Source organism: Hipposideros armiger, unplaced genomic scaffold (assembly GCF_001890085.2).
Source record: "Hipposideros armiger isolate ML-2016 unplaced genomic scaffold, ASM189008v1 scaffold_798, whole genome shotgun sequence".
NCBI lineage: Eukaryota > Metazoa > Chordata > Mammalia > Chiroptera > Hipposideridae > Hipposideros > Hipposideros armiger.
In genome coordinates this window covers 302,421-322,289 of record NW_017732148.1, presented here as the reverse complement: position 1 = coordinate 322,289, position 19,869 = coordinate 302,421, and the positions used below count along the sequence as shown (strand labels likewise).

Genomic DNA, 19,869 nt, shown 5'->3' with positions numbered 1-19,869 from the left:
TATATATATATATATATATATATATATATATATATATATATATATATATATATATATATATAAAATACCTGATTGTAATTATTGAAGTTTCAAAAAATAACTGTTAAGTAAACTGAGGGGGCAGTGAACAACCTATTTATGGTTTTGGGAGCAACCTAACCATGAATAATATTAGCATCATCAGCAGTTCCTTTTTAATTAATAACTTTGTTTAAAATATATGAGCTTTTTCAGAATATAAGCGTCAGTAACCACGTGAGTTTAAACTTTTAAATATTTACTCAGATATGCGTTGTAACACAGATGGTATGTAAAAGCATTTCCCCCACCCACCCAAGGGAATATTTATTGCAGACTTTTTGTTTAGCAATATTTGTGTTTCAATGAAAGTTGCACAGTTGGTTCTTAAAACATATATATGTAAAATGAGTTATGTACAAATGTAAAGATTTGTAATTTAATGGATTTCCCACATTGACGGTACTAATTATTTAGTAGTCACACTGTAATTTTTTGTGTTAATAAGAACTGTGGAGCTCAAAGTTCAGCTGTTGATTATAATCATCTAATATCTTAAGTGCCACTGAATTCCATGTCTGACAACTACACATTTGGGCAAATATCCTGCTGGGTTAGAATAAATAAAATACTTTATGTTTTCATGAAATCTATTTGAAATTTTAGATCAAAGTGCTTCATTTTATTTCCTTAGTAATACTCTTTGTTATTCAATAAAAGGAAATAAGACCTCATATTTTGAAATGCAAAGAAAAAAGATCTTACAATGGTTTTTAAATTACATTAGAAAACTATTTTCTGTATTGGGACTCATAAAGGCAGCAAAGGAACATGAATTTTTTTGGAGGCATCAGCCTGTGGGCTGCATCCTACACTCAGATGTGTTGGGATAGTCCTCATGAGAATCTGGACGTCTGGCTTCTTGTGACACAAAGAAGATGTGGCACTGAGGGTCTCGCTCTGCCATGGGGTCAGGCCGACCCTTTTCTGACAGGACACTCCACATTCACCAGCCTCCTGGCCCATCTCGCTCAGTTTTGTTTTCTACCTGGACACTGTAAGTGCTGTTTGGGAACACAGGTTTATATGAATTAATACTATCATATGTCACCCTTAATAGCTCTTTTCAAATATAGCTAGTTAGAGGTAAAATTTTGACCTAAGAGAGTCTTTTGGCCCTGCCTTTTTGTTTTCTATTTGAGGAAACACGTTTCAAAGATATTGGGCCTTTGCCCAGTCTAATGGCAAAGGAGCTCTGACGTCTAGCCGCCTGCTCTCTCCTGTATATAAAAGTGGCCCGACTGTCAGCATCTCAAATTAGCCCAAATAATTCAGGAACAAAAGAAAGGAAAAGGAAAGGAAGAAAGAAAGGAGGGGAGGGAAGGAAGGGAAGAAGAGAGAAAAGGCTGAACATAAAAGGAGAAACATTTGTGAGCAAGCTCTGTAACACATCCCTTGGTCATTAGACTGGTTTTATTCATGTTTGTTAGATACACCTTCTTTCAAATTTTTAAGTTAATCTTTCTTTACTGGGCTCTTGTGAGCCAAACACTATTGTAGATGTTTACATGCAGTAACTCATTTTATCCTCAAAAAAAAAAATCACAACAAGGAGTTATTATAATTTCCATTTTACAGATTTGGAAACTGAGGCCCAGAGAAGTGAAGTAACTTGCCCAAGGTCCCACAGGGAGTCAGTACTGGAGTTGTGTATAAAACCAGATTCAAGCAGCAAGGGAACACCTGCTTTGAGGTTTTGATGCCTCTGCGCACAAAATCCACTGGAAAGTAAAGCATGAGGCCCAGTCTCTCTCTCTGAGGCATGATTGTCAACTCTGTTTGACCCAGTAAGCTCTCCTTAGAATAGTTATTTTGTGACATCCCTTTAAGTGTCCCAAAATGAAATTCATAGGCAGTGTTACTTATTATACATATAATTAAAAAAAATCCATACAATGCCCTAATGGTAAATAGAAAGGAGAAAGAAAAGTAGTTTATTTAAAAATGTAACGGCTTGGGTAGACTAAACAAAGGATTCAGGTGCAAACCCCTTACACAGAATCACAGAGATGTGACAGCTCCACCTCCAGACCATTGCCGGCTTGCTGGACTGGCAACCCAAACACCACAGTTGCCCTGCTGCTGTTGATGTGATTTTTCTGAACAAAGCAGAGCTTGATCTTTCTTTGATTTACACAGTAGTTATATCACTGGAAAAGTCAGTGTACCTTAAAGGCCGTACAAAAAACACCTTATTGGGAAAATAAGATTCGATTTTTCCATCAAAAAGGAATGGTGGTGAGGGCCGGCTGAGTGGCTCAGTTGGTTAAGAGCTTGCTCAAGAGTTTGAGCTCTGAGCAACAGCGGTTTGAGTCCTGGCCCGAGCTGAGCAGCCGCTGAGCTGCCAAAAGGTAGCAGGATGGCTCAGCTAAAACAAACAACAAACAAACAAACAAACAAACAAACAAACAAACAAAAAGGAATAGTGGGACATTCCAAAGTTGTGTCGATGGACACCAAGTCTTTGTTGTGCGGACTGTCCCATGTACATAGGATCTCTCCAATGAACGCCTATAGCACACCTGCCCCAACCCCAAACAGGCCAAAGATGTGCCCACGCCATTCCACGCTGTCTTCTAGAGGGCGGAACTGCAACCCACTGAAAACCATCTAGCTTGTCAGGTTTCTCTCTATGGTTGTACTTTTATTCGCCATCCTTTGGGGAGCAGCTTGTATCTATTAGGCAGGAAAATGCTGAGGAATTCTGAAAGCTCACATCTGTAACCATCCTGTCCTTAGCAGCATGCTCCAATCAATCAAGGTAACTGGCTATAAATTGTTTAAAATGAGGAAGCCATTGTGTAGCTCCTTGAAACATGGCATTCAATGACACCGAGTCTAATTGTATCCCCACGTACTTGTTGACGTTTAGTACATGCCTTTGAACTTCCCTCTGTAGTTGCTAATATTATTATTATTCTCAATCCCAGGGTAAAAAGGCCATCCTGTGGCAGATTTCCAGATATTGTCCCATTCAACAAGCATTTGTTGGATACCACCTATGGGTCAGGCACTGTGCTAGGGAATGGAGTACCAAGACGAGTAATGTACAGTTCTGATTCAAGGAACCACTATCTCCATGGACTCAGGCATGGCAGCAAACACTTGTGATAAGTTATAGGTGCTTTATAAAAGAAGCATATTATCTTTCCTGCTTTGCAGGAGCTCACAGTCATGTAGGGGAAAATGAACCCATAAATCAACACTTAAAATTCATTATGGTAACTGCAATGATAGGGGAAGTAGAGACAGAATGCCCTGGAGCACTTACAAAGGGGATGAGTTAGGTAACATCCTGGAGGGGTTGAGATTGGACCTGGGCCTTGAATAGGGTGTGAGTGAAGAAGACTGATGGGTGGAGGAGAGGGGAGTGCTGGAAATGAGGAAAAGAGCATATTGGGCAAAGTAAAGAATTCATAGAAAGGCAGAGAAGCACCCATTAGTGTGTAAGAACAAGGAACATTCTGGAACTGGACAAAGAATTCAGACAAAGAGTGAGAGTGAAGAGATAAGCAAGGTCAGATCAAAGATCGGAATACCATGGTGGTTGGATATATACCAACTGCAAGGGGGAGCCTTGAAGGATTTTACAAGGGGGAGTGACCTGATCACATCTTCATTTTAGAAAGATTAGACAGCAAGGATCACATCACTTAAAATTTCCGAGATGACCAAAATACAATGGAAACTTGTCTGATTAATGCTTTATTACCTTCACAAAGAATCCTGAAACCTTTTGAAAGATAGTTATTCAAATAATTGGTAACATTTATCAAGCACCATCTGTGTCCCAAGTGCTTTATGAATTGTACTATTTATTCTTCACAACCCTAAGGAAGGGACTATTATCATGCCTGTTTTTCCTATGAAGAAATCAAAACAGAAAGGTGAATCACTGCACCCAGGGCCAGACAATAATAGCAGAGTCAAGATTTGAACCCAGGAGGTCTGCTTTGAAACTCTACATTTTTTGACACATACCTGGAAGGCCTGATTTCCTCAGAAAAAAAATACCAAACCTACTTTTCACAAAATCTATTGGGGGAAAAGTGATTGCATAATGTATGTGTACATACCTTATAGAGGGATTGCAAGGATCAATAATTTTTGTGCTACAATATGAGAATATAGAATAATATAAAGCACAAATAGAAATACTAGATGAGAAACATCTCTCCCTTTACACACGAGAAACTTGAGAGACTAGAAGGCAATTTAGCATGGATTTTGGAGCCATAGTGTCTGTGTTAGTTTTCTGGCTGTTACTTATAAGCTGAGCGACTTTTGGCCACTTACTTGACTTCACTGGGTCTCAGTTTTCTCATTTGTAAAATGAAAATATTAAGGGTCCCTAATTGTTTAGGATTGTCATGAGAAATAGGAAGTTAGAGTCACTGTCTCAAATTAGTTCCATTCTAGTGGGGAGGGCAACGTGTAGTAAATTAATGATAAATAGAAAGCAGATGAAATACCCTAGAATAAAAATGAAAGGCTAAGTACTGTGGGAGGGCAGATGTAACTGTTGATTAAAGTGCAGGGAACAGAAAAAGTGGTCCGATGGTTCGACAGAGGCAGTCCATGATAATCCATGACCTCCTTTGACACCTGGCCAACTTGCCATTATTGCCTGAGACACAGCACCCTCTCACCCTGTTGGGTACTCATGACCTGTGAATTTGTTTTTATCATCTGATTTAGAAAAACACATTTAATATAGCAAATTTGCTTTAAAATGGTTATTCATTCCAAAGCCAACAGATTGTACTTTTTTTAAAAAAGATTTTTATTGAGGAATTGGGGGATGGGAACAGCGCTGGGGAACTGAGGGAAGGGGAACAGACAAGTTGCTGTCCTTTTGTTCTTCAGTCTAGTTGTGGAGGACGTTGCTTCATTGGCCCAAGTTGGCACCATCATTGCGCTCTTCCCGGGCGAGGCAGATCAGTCACCGGCTTCTGGACGGCCGCTCACTGCGGCTGCTGGCCGCTCACGCTGGCTGCTGGCTGCTCACGCTGGCTGCTGGCTACATACGGTAGCCCATGGCAACCCACTGCAGCAGGGTCTGCAGCATTCGCCATGGAAGGTGACTCACGGCAGCCCAGCTCCAGGTTGAGCTGTTGTTCAGCATCTTAGCTGTAAAGGGCAGTGTCACTGGCCCTCATATGTGGGATCCGAACTGGGGCCCTCTGGCGTCCCAAGCCAGCTCTTAACCAACGCGCCACTCGGCTAGCCCAGATTGTACTTTTAATTGTTCATATGGATAAATTGTCCCCTCTTATTTTCCCCACCTTTCTACACTTTATTGATGTTATTACTAGCTCCTTCCCATGGTGGAGAATTTGCCAATTGACGTAAATCCTAAGGAAACTTTCTGTATGAAAAGAGACAACAAAAAAGATTCCTGAAAATATATACAATCACAATTAGGAATTTGATACCTTTCACTGGGTCGGAATCAGTTTATCTTCATATAACCTAAAAAGTTCATTTAGTATATGTTCAAAAAAAGTAAGAAATTATGGGCATATTAAACTATTAAGGGAACAAACTGTTAACATATTTTTATATGTACATGGCTATTTTAAAATTGCAATTAATATATTAGTTATTAATGAAATTATTCTGAGAATTATTTGAATTGCTACATAGTTTGTACTTGACATAAAAACTGAATGGTAAAATGCTTCATATTTTCCAACAATTTTTATTAGCCTACTAGTGAAAAATCCAGGTTAGGATGATCTTTCCTCATGAAAACGAGTGGCTGTGTTACTGAAATAGAAGCTTTAGGTTAGAGATGCCATAAGCATACAAAAACAAACTTTAAAGGGGATGTCGTATTGACTTTACGGGAGTGTATTTCAAATGTGCTGTTTCCTTATGGTAGTATTAGAAGGCATCTTGAACGACAGGGTCACTATAAGCACCGTGCTTATTTTAAAGGGAAAAAGGTGAAGGTGAAAATCATTTGATATAATTCACAAGTTAACTTTTCTGTACATTGTTTTGCTGTGGTTTTTCTTGGGGGACCCACCACACCCAACCCTTTACCCTGGGAAGACTGTGGGGAAGGACACGGGCCAGCTAAGCGCATACTGCCTCACGCTCATAAACCCAGAGGCTCCTCCGATCGCTTCCTCAGTGCCTCTCTGTGAACGAATCCTATTCTAGCACCGAACACGATCGCAGCTTCAGTTGTTCCTTTTTTACCCAACGGTGCTAATTTTTGATAAAACTCTTGTCCTTGTTTCCGATGTTTCCTGTACTTTTGTCTCACATGGCAATTTAATATTTTTTCTGGTTACTTCTTTCAAATGCTATTGGCTAAACTTGGCCACTTTCTCATGAACTTAAAAAAAATTTGGTGTGTTTAAAGAAAACCTAAGAAATTCATCTTACCTAAAAAGATGGGGCCATGAGTCAGCTATTGACTTGCAGGCTAATTTAAATACGTAATGGAGGCAGTCCTGGAAGGTTTTTCTGACTGAAGAATAAAAATACAGTAATTTTATTTTAAAAATTCTTTTTTAATATTCAGTTATCAAAACTACCCTTACTATAAACTAGAGTTAATATGCTCCATGTTAGGATTCTTTTGGCTGAAAAGAAATGAAGGGTCTTTTATATATCACTAGGGTTGTAAAAAAGATATGTTAACAATGCTATTAAAAGGATAGACCTTCACAGACTATATAGTTACGTGGGTTTGAAGGTTTTATAAAGCAATATAGTTTCTAAAACTAGCAATTACAACTTCAACAATTTTCTTTATGTAATGGTAAAGTTTATTTCATTTTTAATAACAATTAGAGGACAAAATGTTTAAAATTTGCAGTTTAAAACATGCACATTCACAAAAGGCCAATGACACGTAACACTGCATAGAATTGAATATTACTCAACTTTAATAACTATTTATAAAACACAGTGCATTGAACATTGAGATAAACAAACCTGAGAAAACTACTATAATCACAGATTCAACACTCTCCACTCATGCAGCTTCACAATTTCTACCGGTTTCAGCAGGAATGATTTTTCATGGAGCTGAAATACTACTTTATCTTTAATGCAAACTGCAATTTTCCATAGTAGCTGCCTTCCAAGGCGGCCTTTCTTTTTTAACCTAATAAACTTGAAAATCTGAAAAATGAAGCTTGAAGTAGTAATACAAACAACAAACAGTATTTACTGAATTTATGGCTTCTGTTCTAGAATCATGAAACATAAAAATATTTATTGATTTTTAAATATGCTAATCACATCTTTGTAAGAGCAGATTTACCTATGGAAAATTGCTGGTAATTCAAAGTAAGCAAGTATGAAATCTAGCTTTTTTTCCTACTTAAGGGAGATTTATTTGCTGAGACATTTTGTGAGCTTCACTAAGAAAAGTTCTCAGAGGCAAGCTAAACAAAAGTTTCAATTAAATTTGTTCAAATTTGTAAAATAATTTACTTATTAAAAAAAAGTTGTGCAGAGGACCAGTTAATTTGTCCACTGAATATTAAATTCCAGGTAAGCCATGACAGAATTTTATAAGGCAGAAATAAACATCAAGATTTACAGCAATAGCCATGCATGGGCTTAGGCCACTTTAAATATTAATTCATGCAAACCATAAACCTATCAAAAACACAGCTGCTCTCATACAGAAAATAAATCAAGATGGAAAATGGAAAACATTTATTTCCTTTCCTTCAAAATTTATCTTACATTCCATTTTAATAGCTGTTGAAGGTTAATTAAAATGCAGCAAAGTGTAATGAAGTTTCACAAGTGACTCAGTTATTTTAATGTGAGAAAAATCAGACTATGGTCTCTTCAGAAGGCATGATAGAAATGTTCATCATTAAAAAGCATTAATTAGGTACTGAGCTGCATGGTGTTACATTAAACAGTTGATGAAAAGAATTCATAGGCCTGGACCACAGGATGTGAATGGGGTGGGCATTTTCTTGATTTTGTAGATGATTATGAGAATATAGATTTATTTGATATTAATTTTAAAACCAGGAACTATCAAAGGACAACTGCACAAAAATAAACACTAATGATTATTTAGCTTTGTAATAATGACATTTTTATAAATAGTTAAAAACTACAAATATACAATCTATTACTTTCAAACTAGCATTCATTTTCTGAAAGAATGTTTTAGATGACAGATTATAAGTGATGTATAGTTCACACAATGCACAACAAACTATCATGTGACTTTCATGTTGAATATTTAGAATGCTGAATTGCAAAATCAAAAAATAAAATGTAATGATCAGAATAAATATTGATTTCTTGAATGCATTTTTTTCCCCCTGGAAATTAAGAGGAATCACTGATTCCATTTAATGATAATACAATTCATGTCAATGGATAATATTATTGAGCTGACTAGGTGTTCACCTGGCTTGACTGGAAAAGTTTTCCATTAACTTTGCAACACTGCCGAAGCAGGCTCATATCAGACATAGGGTGGGGTGTGGGAGGATGGGCAGCACATATACTATTTTAAATTTACTACATTCCTGAGAAACACCGTCTTCCTGCTGATAATTTCTACCATATAGCATCTTTCTGGGTGTGAGACACATATACACAGAGGGTGCCAAAAAAATTATACACATGACTTGTATTCATCTTTTGTTATCAGTATATATTGAGTATGACAATTTTAATACAGTTTTTTCCTTTCTTAAAATGTGTATAATTTTTTTGGCACCCTCTGTGTGTGTGTGTGTGTGTGTGTGTGTGTATATGACATTTAGAAAGTTCATACTAATATCACTGTGTACTATTCAATGTCAAAGAAGCAATTCCTAGCTTTTCAATGTGAAATGAGTGAGGATTTTCTGCTCTAAAGTAGTATTTTCTGAATTGTAAACATTGTAAAGCAATGATGTTAGCATTTGTGAGAGTCCCTACAAGGGACTTTTTAACTGAAGAGCATGTGTCCTTTATTTCAGAAAATATATATTAAAAGTCACTTCAACTGTTTATTTTAATCCTGGTAAAACGGTTTACATTTTTCCTCCTAAGCAAGGTTAAAAAAACAGGGGGTTTTCTCTAATTTAACACTCTAAAGTCACTGCATTTGCAGTGTTGTATTTTAAGTTTTACCAAGCAGGTCATTCCCTGCTGCCCACCCCCAACTTCCACTCAGGAAGCAAAGAAATGGACTTAATATTGATAATTCAAATATAGGGCCATGGGACAAAAAAAGCACAAATCAGTCATATCTCAGATCATAATCCTGTACAATATTAACCATGAGTATTCTATTCATGTTGAAGAGCTCTACGGAAAAAAATCCATGTTTCAAGATCAAACTTTGAGTTTTCTTAAATCAGTTTTATTATATTCATCATCTTTTGATATTAAAATTTTGGAGAAGAATACCACTGGTGAGGGGAAGGCAAATGGAAGCAGCTGTGCTCTGTAACTGCTATTAGGTTTTCTCTGGAGGGATGTATGTCATTCTTGTTTTTTGACTTATGTGGTTTGACTTCAAGTATCACCGCTGGGAGGCCCAGAAAAGCCGCTCTGAATATACATTCGGTGGACAGTTAAAGGCTGCGACTTCAGAATTTTGAAGACGATTTTACACCTGTGGTCTTGCTAGATGTTTTGATTCATGATTCTCTTAATCTGAACCCCAAATGGGAAGGGCCTGGGAACTGAAATGTGTCAACTCCTTGCCCCTTTCAGGTTAGAATTATGTATGTGTTACAGCCTCTCTTATTTGTAGAAAATGTGGGAGGCATGCTTATAACTAAATAGCTAAAAATACAGAGAAGGAAGTGATAAATAGCCTAATTTTAAATATAGATTGACAAAAAGGGTGAAGAGAATGTGAATATATTAAACTCAAGGAGTGATTTGGAAAATCATTTCTCAGGTCTAGTTGACTTTTTTTTTTTTTTAAAGAGGAAGTTCTACCTATTGTGCTGGTAAGTCCACTTAAAGGCAAACAGGCTTTTGAATAAAAGGCAAAAAGTTTGCTTCAGTCTCTGAAGTGTATCTGAAAACTAGAATTCCTTTTTATTTTTTTCTAAATGAAAGCATTATTTTAAAAACAGTGTAGAAAACTGGTTGTGGTTTCTGAACAGCCCCCACCATTTATTGTTGGTGATAAAATCGGCATGTTCGGATGTCTTGAAAATGTTGAAAATAATTAAAGTGAACAGAACGTTTTAAAGCATGTTAAAACCTACTCACGATGAAAAGTGTGTTGACGGTAAAGTTCTAGGCTTGAGCAAGAAAGGTGTTTTTAAAATGGGGAAAACGTACTACTTATTTGTCCCAGTTAGCAGCCTGTGAATAATTTTGGGAGCTATTTGACAAGTGAACTGTGAAGTAATTCTCAGTCTTAAGTATAGGGCAGTTAGCATAACACGGGGTGTGCTACATAAGACAGCAGGCATCTCTAGTGGGAACTAATACGGAGAACCCAAACACAGTACAAAAGCCCATGCACTTACCCGACATGATATTTCAAATGTCTCGACAGAAGCATTAGAAATCCCACATGAATATGGAAGCATATTTTTCATACGAGAGAAAACTTGAAGACAAAATGACACCACTCAGTCTACAGTAGAAGCCAGAGTTTTAGAAAAATCTAAATGATGACATCTCATTAGAAATGACTGAGACATAAATACAGTTTTAAAAATCAGTATCGTAATGATAGTCACATTATCACGTGTGCCTTCTAACTTGAACAAAGAAACAAGACAAACACAAAAAAAGCATTTGTAAGGCCGAAGGTGCAACATCACAGATTTTAGTAGCAAATGCCTTGAAATACTCATTTTTTTTTTTTTTTCAAATCACTCTTACATTGGAAAAGTCAAGCATGCCGAGCTTACAGTAGAACTGGAGGTAAATTTTCTCTTAAATTTCTGGGCAAATGACTACTGAATGAGAAATACATTTATTGAACTTCTTTGGCAAACATTTATCGAGACAATTTTTTTTGACACAAACACTTATTAATGTCTTGTTTAGAAATTTTGCTCAGTAAGGTGAGTTAGTTCCTTAAGAATGCTGTTTTTTTTTCAGCATATTCTGAAATCTAAATCTGGACATCAAGAGTCCCTTTACCTTATTACCATTTCAGGGTGTTATAAGGGTTGGTCACCTTGTGGTATGTCCAGTAGATTGATAGCTACAGCCCCAGAGTAACGGCTTAAGAATACTGACCTATTCTCAGTTTAAGAAAGCACTCTGGCAAGATACAAGATCGTTTTCAATTTCTGTTTACAAAGACTTTGCAAATCCTTAAAAAAAATCGGAAAGAGATGGTGTTACAGTAGAGTTGCACAGTGCTTATGTCTATAATATACATGAATCTGACTGTCAATCAATGAGATGAGCTCAGATCCACCTTTCCCCTCCTTGGACCAGGCTGGAATTGGTCAGCAGATTCCAGTGAAGACCTGGGAGCTCTCCTTAGAGACGCAGAAGGGCCTGCCTGGCAGCCCCTCTCCATCACCATTCATCAGGTCTCTGCTTTGTGGTATCATATGCTCTAATCACTTCTGACTGTGAGACGATTCCATTTTCATCTTGAGAGAAAGCATACCCATCTGTAAGTCAAAGATAAAATAGAAATGATCATCATGACGTCACTGGAAATCGCTGTAATTCTGAGTTCTGAGTGCCCATTTTCTAACTTGGAGAACTAATGCATCCGTCCCACCTTCAAAAGCAGGAAGACGCTAATTTTTAATGTCCAGAAAAGACACAGACTCAACTGCAAAATTAAGAGTGGGATGACTGGTTTAGATTCTAGGAGTTCTGCTCCCTAGATGAATGAGCAGGCACTCTCAACCCCCCTCACTTCTCCATTCAGCATCTCAAGTCCAACCCATCTAATTTTGAATTCCTGACTACCAGAGGGGTAGGGAGTTTAATGAAGTGGGCACACATACATCTATCTGCATAGATCAGGTGAATGGGAGGGAAGAAAGAATAAAAGTGAGCAGGAGGTAAGCACATATAACTGTGAATGGTAGAAAAGTGGTACATATAAACTCATTCAAGACCCACTGTGGCTGGAGGCAGTGTGTGGATAAGAAATGGCCCCCAAGGGGATCACATCTTTAGGAAAGGCCTCTTGAAATACAAAGAGCAAAAGCATTAAACATGTGTATGTATGTATGTATGTGTATATATATATATATATATATATATATAAATAAATTATATGTAGAAACAACATGAAACAAAAGATATATTACGAACACAAATACATTTACTACAGGGCTTTATATATTATATTCTTTTTTTTTAGGTTCTTGAAATGTTAAGAGGGCATGACACCTAGTAATTTCTTACAACTCTAAATGTTCATAAATATTTTTGAAAGGGAAAATATATGTTTGATTGTGCTGTATGAAAGCTGAAAAGGCTCTTGCAAAGTTATTGAAGTAGAAAAGATAACAATACAGAAGGAGCTTTTAAGAGTTAAGATTTATTTTAGTGGTTCTTTTTAAGATGTAAGGAAGCAAGGAGCATGTGGAAATATTTTTCTTTAAGTGAAAGCAGCAAGATATTAAAGTGCCCTATCTCTTCTGCTAAAAGTGAGATGGTTGTGGTCACAGGATTCTCTAAACATTTATTATTTACGTAAAATGCTGCAAAATATTAAAACTTGTTTTAGGTGCTAATTTAAAATAGTTAAATATCCCTAAAGTCAAAATACTGCCCTCAGAATGCTATGAAGTAATGCAAAATAAAAAAAAAACAACCACAAAAAAACGAAAACAAAAAAACAAAAAACAAAAAACAACAACAAAAAAAGAACTCAAATACTTACGGAGCAAGTTTTGTTGCAATGATTCAGACCGGTACAAATTTACGTGATTCTTCTTAAAGACGTTCTTGAGCAGTTGTGCCCTCTCTGTGAGGCTGCAAGAGCAGGTGCAAACGTGTGAAATGAATTATCAGCTCGGCAGAGACCCCAGTGTGCCCACAGGACCACCAGAGAGACTTACACTTAAACAAAAGATTGCTTGAGAAATCTGTAGCCTCGTGATTTCTTTTTTACCCCAATTTTCTCAGTTAATGAGATTTCAAGAGTTTAGATAGAAGACTATTTTGTCCCCAGTAATCCAGTCAAAAAATTTCTCCATGCCCCGGTTATATTTAAATCAAATGGAGATACAGAACCTGTATAATGCAATTAATAGTAATAATAATAAAAAAATTTTCCAGTAGTTTATTAGTTTCTAAAAGCTTGGTTGACTTACTACATATATTCTAAACATGTCATTTTTAGAATTAAAAAATTAATCATTACTATATCTTTTTCCTACATATTTTGATGCATGATATTTTTTTAGTTATGTGAAGAAATCCTAAAATTTACACAAGGAAGAAATTTCATAAACTTTTTAATTAGAAACATTCCATTACCATTCTGATATGTTATAAAATGTGTTCCTTAATTTCATTTTAAAATAAATTATTTTCAGAAAATAATTATACTAGGTAGAATGACAAGAAAAAAATGTATTTTTCAATAAATATTTAGAATAATTTTTTCCTCAGACACAAATCCATGTAATTAATTATGAAACTTTTAAAAGAACACTGCAAGAAATAATGCATCTGTTTTTTTCCACTGCATGTAGAACCTTGTCTCACACAGTAGGAAACCAAATATTTGTTGAATACGTCAATTTGAGTGAAAATTCTGAAATGCACTTTGAAACATCATCTAGCCTCCCAATCATGCCATTTCTCCATTGGTTGATTTATAAAACTTTGCTTTGATATCAAAGAACATAATAAGCATGAAGAGCTAATAAGTAATCTATATGTGTGGCAACAAATGTTTATACAATTTTGTTTTAATCACTGGAACTGACTCAGTTGAAAATTTTCCATCTTGTAGTTTCCCCACTATAAAAGCTTTAGTTAAATTGCCATAAGTTAGCTAGTTCAGTGTTTTGCCAATTATTTAGAGACCCTGAAATGGAACAATTTTTATCATATGCAAAAAAAAAAAGGATCCTCTGAAAAATGAACTTGTAATTACACAAACATTTAGGCTTTTGCTGATGTAAAATATTCAGAAATGTTGACGTTTGTAGTAATCTTCCTCCCACATTTTTTAAAGTCTAGGGATGTTAACTGGTATTTATTAGACATACTTTATTGTCACTGTGAATTAGCTACATTAAGGCAAAAAAGCTAATTAATCTAAAGCTCCAGTGGTTTTGCAAATACTTGTAAAACTTGTTTTTGTCAGTGAAATAAACAGATATGGGGAAGGAGAAAGGGCTGTTTTCAGTCACTTTTCTTAGCCTACTCTTAAAATGATCTAGCATTACAGACCCCAGGACCCTGAGGGACACTGAAATATATAACTGCTTTGAGGAAGTCGGCAACTGTAGCAGCAAGTGGTCTGATTTTGTTAGCAGAGCCTTGCGGGATGGGGTGCTGGGAAGTCTCTGGTGTTTAAAATTGAAATGACTACAGAAGACTAGAGGATGGCAATGTACCATTATATAGCTGCTTCTTCCCAAAATATGCTTTCCAGGTTTCAGGCTATCCTAAATGTATCATACTTTAATATCACAACATTAAAGTGTTAAGGCAAACATGAGAATTTTGTCTTTTCTATTATGGCAACTTAAAGATATAAGATAATGTAATTTTGTTTTGTAAGGGTTCATAGAAGGCTATGTTTTCTTTCAGTTGTTACATCAAGTTAATGTCTAGTGTTCAAAAAAAAAAAGCAGTAAGAAAGTCTTTCCTGTGAAAGTAGCACATTACTGCGGGGAGCATGGGCTTGACAGTGTTACTTTGGTTTAATTCTGAGTCTGTTACTGATGGCTGGGCCATGTTAGGCAAAGCGTTCTCAGTCAACTTATGTACAACAGGACAGTCCCTGACCCTCAGGGTGACATGAGGATTCAGGAAGTTGTACAGCTTCCAGTGCAGTGGCTGGCACTTCCGATGCACTCAACTCATGTTTGTTCCTCTCACCCTCACCACTCCCCAGGCCCCAACAAATTTATTATAAAAAATAGACTAGAACAGAGGTCATCACAAAACAAAAGATACTTTGTGAGGATCATTTCTGATGCCTTGGTTTATACTCAACATTAGCTCAACACGAGATGTCTATTACTACACATGAGTTTAATTTGTGATGCCCCCCACTCCACTTCCTTCGTAGGAAACTACGAGGTTGTTTTTGTTTGTTTGCTTTGCTTTAGTTACCTTATTACTTTAGAGTCTCTCCGAGAGAGTATAAATGCCATTCACAGGAGGGTGCTTAATAAATAGTGATGATGAGTTGTAATTTTCTTTCTTTCCTATTATTTGTTTAATTTAATTTACTGTGGTGACATGGGTTAGTAAAATTATATAGCTTTCAAGTGTACATTTCTATAATACATCATCTATATATTGCATTGTGTTTTTCTAGTCCTATTATGGAATTCTGTGCCCCTGATGTTTATGGGTACTGATAGTACTATCAAATGGGTACTGATAGTACTATCAGATCACATTATGAAATATACTGGTAACATACGAACTATTTATAGATATGTTAAAAGTTCAATTTTTGTTGAATAGCTTAATATAGGGTGAGAAGAAAAAGAGTCTCTAAGATTCCTTCTCATTAAAACCACATCTTCATACCACTTAGTCAGTAGTTTTACTCAATTTTGTATGGTCTTTCATCTACATACCAAGCTATGCAAATTCTGAATTTGTTTAGTGGAATTACACAACTACCACCTAAATACTGTTAACTTTCCAAGCCCAATAAAATTTTGCAACTTAGATATCTGGTAGAGGTGGGTGGAAAGATACCATGTTTTAAAATATTTCATTTAGAAACATTTAAAAAAAGTATAGGTAAAAACCCATTTACTATTCCAGAATGTGCTGTCATAAAGTATTTTCAGTAATCTTTTATGAGTGGTAAATTTGCATTTGCCTTCACATTGGGTTGCTTAGCTATCTTGGTTGACTCATTAAAATGGATCTCCAGAAAGTGAATAACCTTTCATTCATAAATATTTTAGTGTGTCACATGTGACAGCTGTCCTGTACTAGGTAGTGGTGGTGAAGAGATAAACATGAATGTAACAGGCCTCAGCTCTGCTCTGGAGGAGAGAATATTCCATCGTCCCACCACTTTTCTTTATAAATGCTGGATAGAACCATTATCACAGTGGTGACAATAGGCTGAGGGAAAACATTTGATATGTCCTCTTATCCTAAACCCCCACCAAGAAATTTATGTAATACTGAGATAACATCCAGTGTGAAAACTGATAAATTTAGTTTCTTTTCTATTAATTTAGTTCTGTGGCAATGTTAAAAGTGCTTTTCATTAAGATAAACAATACAGAGAAAGCTGGGAGAGACCACCATCACCATCCACATGACCAGATTATCTGACATCCACACTTCCTTACATTTTCTTTAAAGCTGAGGCTGTGGGCCAAACAAAGGTGATGTGCAAATGAATGAGGACTGACCTGAAGATCCTGGGCTAAAATTCTCTTTAGTAATGGCTGATGATGATATGCTGGCTAATGTTAGATATAAAGACCCATGAGTCTCATTATTATATCTGCCTGTCTACAGGATGCACCGCTTCACATGCACATGGAAGATATCCAAAACTGGACATCATTGCTTGTCTCCAATGAACTCACTGTCCACAGTCCCTTATTTTAATCTTTCAGGCTTTTGAATTTATACTTCTTAAATTTTTTGTTTTGTTTTAGAAAAAGTAAGATGTTACACACAACTTACAGAGATAATATCTCCAAGTGATAACTGAGGGGCCCCCCAAAATAAATATTTCTGCTACAAAATGTATAACTATTTACATTATAGGAAAAAACCCCCACTACGAATGTCTTTACATTTATAGAACAATTGGTATAGGTTTTCCAGCAAATATTTGCTATAAACCTATGGGAAAAGATTGATTTTTGAAGTTTTTTTGGATTTTCGCATTGTAAATGCTTCGGCTCCCTAATTTTGGAGCATGTACACAATTTAAATTACAACAAAGAACCAGGTCTCATAGCTTATACACCATTTTCTTAATCAAAAATAATAAGCCATGGCTACACAGCGATCAGGGGTAAGGTTTGGATTTATTCTCCCAATATAACCCATATAATTCTATGTTCTTAGGTATCCTATTTTTAGTTAACTACCCACAGGTCAATCATCTATTTACCACCCACCTCTCCACTATTTATTCATTCATTCATTCATTCATTCCTCAGTTCATTCTCTTGACCATTCATTCATCCATTCAACAAATAGTTTTCAAGTGCTACTCTGTTCCTGGCATTATGCTAGGTGCTGAGTTGCAGTTAAGACTAAGACAGAGGCCTTTCCTTCAAGGAGCTCAATTTAGTAGGGGAAACAGAGTAAAAACATACATTATAATATAATGTAATAAATGTAAAAACAGAAGAATAAACAAATTATAGAAATAGCAGAGTAGGAATTAATTTTATTTGTGAAAAGTTGAGGTAATTGCATCTGAACTGGGTTTTGACAGCTAGGGATTGGACTGCCCAGGCTGTAAGAGGGTATCAGCTTCTAGACAAGGGAGCAGACTGCAAAGACTGGGGGGCATAAAATAACGCGGTGTTTTGGAACTAAAGGAAGTCTGATATTGCTAGAATACATAGAAATCACAATCTCTCCCTCCCGCTTCGAAAATGTAGGTAACATTAGGTAACTTTCTGAAATTTGACATTGAGATCATTCTCCAAGATTCCTAAAACAATCCTGGCAGTGAAACCAATCTGATCATTCCTTAACTGCCTTAGAATGCAGTTAGTTTAATATGAAGACTTTTCCAACTAGCTGCAATTTTTCTCCCTTCACAGATACCTTTTCTTCCTTCTCCTCTAGCTATCATGTGGTGGGAAGACACTATGTTCATGTTGACCATCACTATCCATCTGATCACTGATGGGCAGCAACAGCAATAAGGGGTATGTGAGGTACCGGGGGTGTTTATCTGTGGTATTCAGCTAATAGCTGACTCATTCCACAGTCCCGAGAAAAGGTGAAGAGCAATTTTAGACAAATGAGCTACGCAGCAGTTGGAAACATGTCTGATGCATTTTCTATGGAGAAGTTGGTGGGCATTTACGGTGGAATTCGCTTCTTTCCTTTTCAGCTTTCTGACATTTTATTTAGTGGAAAGGGCTACGTACATCACAGACTCGTTGAATCTTTAGGACCTAGAGGTCATCATATTGAAGCCTCAGCCTGATTTATGAATTGTCAAAGTCACTGATATACTTACTATAAACCACGAAAACTAAATATCACGTTGAGGGGCTTAGTGTAAGTTTAATTAGCATAGAAATATGGGAAATTGACTCCTGAGGGGAGTAGCAGGATTATCAGTGGCCTTTCTCTAATAATTGTTGATCAATGGTTTTATTCACCATTTCGTGAACTAGAAATCTTACCACATCCTTCTTACAGCTAGAGTAAAAAGAGAATAAAAAAATTAACTGAGGGACTATTTGTGCCAGGCAATGGAAGAGCTGTAGATTTTTAGATGAAGGGACAGAGATGGAGGGGAAGGTGGCGAGAAGAGAATACCTGGAACCTTGAAAGTAGGTATCATCATTCCCATTGTATACAAAGGGATGCTGATTTAGAAGTTTAGGACTTTGTCAAGTCAGTGGTAGGCTTTTTTTGCTATAACACGTTCTTGAACAGGCAGCACAAGGAGGCGGAATGGTTAGGGGCAGAGGCTTGAGAATCAATTGACATGAGCTCAAGGCCCAGCTCTGTCACTTCTGACTGAGAACTTAGGCTCTCTAAGCCTCAGCTTCCTCATCTGGAAAAAAATGGGGACGGTGGATTTGCATAGAGTTGTTATAGGGATTCAAGGAGATAGTACACTTGAAGTGTTAAGTGCAGTGCCTGGCTTGCAGTCAGTCCTCAACAGATGCCAGTGCTCGTATTTTCAGAGGCACAGGCTGATGTGCGACACGCCCCTGAGGCCTCAGGAAAGCAAGTAAGGGCTGGAAGCCAAGGTCTCACCTTGAGTTCCCCATCTGGCACTTACTCCACTGTGTCAAACAGACTAATCACAGCGAACCATGACCGAGGTGACATATACCAGGGCAAAACGTTTCCTATGGTTTAGACAAAACTTTAGCTCATTTTAGTGTGATGAAAGAGAGAAAAATAAATACCTGGTATTATATTCATAATTGTATTTTATTATGGGCTGCTTTCAAATTTAATTTTCATTTCTTTTTTATAATGCTTTGTGAATTTAGTGAATCTGATTAGCTTTCTAATCTCGCTTTTTTTTGAGGGTAAGGAAAGGACATGAAAGATACAACTCACTTCGTATATGATATATGCCTAGGTCAGTTCCTAATAATGCACTGAACTATAGATGCAATCGTAGGGCACTCTGCCCTACATCAAGCTCTGATTTTCATGACAAACTATTTTATTATGGGTACTGTTTCAAGCTAAAAGTCTCTTTTATCCCTTTCAGTTTAATAACACAATAATATTTGTAACTATCACTTATTTAATGCTCATCAAGCACCAGACACCGAGCTATCTACTTTATTCATAGTATTTTATTCAGTTCTTATAACTAGCCATGAGGTATTATCGCCCCCATTTTATAGATGAGAAAATTGAGGCCCAGTAGCATTAAGCAACTTGGCTAAGGTCACTGAGCAACTTAGCTCAGTGAATGACAGATGGGATTTGAATCCTCATCTCTCTGATTGCAAAATCTGTAAGTGG

General features: G+C 36.5%; 1 protein-coding gene across 1 annotated transcript in view; it reads right to left on the bottom strand.

Moving 5' to 3' along the window:
- Positions 1-10,900: 10,900 nt before the first annotated feature.
- The window catches only part of ATP8A1 (ATPase phospholipid transporting 8A1), a 211,590-nt gene continuing 202,621 nt past the window's right edge, over positions 10,901-19,869 (bottom strand). Inside the window, exons 34-35 of the mRNA XM_019628491.1 lie at positions 12,896-12,987; positions 10,901-11,663 (exon numbers count right to left, since the gene is read on the bottom strand). Of these exons, the coding sequence (XP_019484036.1) occupies positions 11,566-11,663; positions 12,896-12,987 (190 nt within the window). The 3' untranslated portion in view covers positions 10,901-11,565. The remainder of the gene's footprint in view (positions 11,664-12,895; positions 12,988-19,869) is intronic.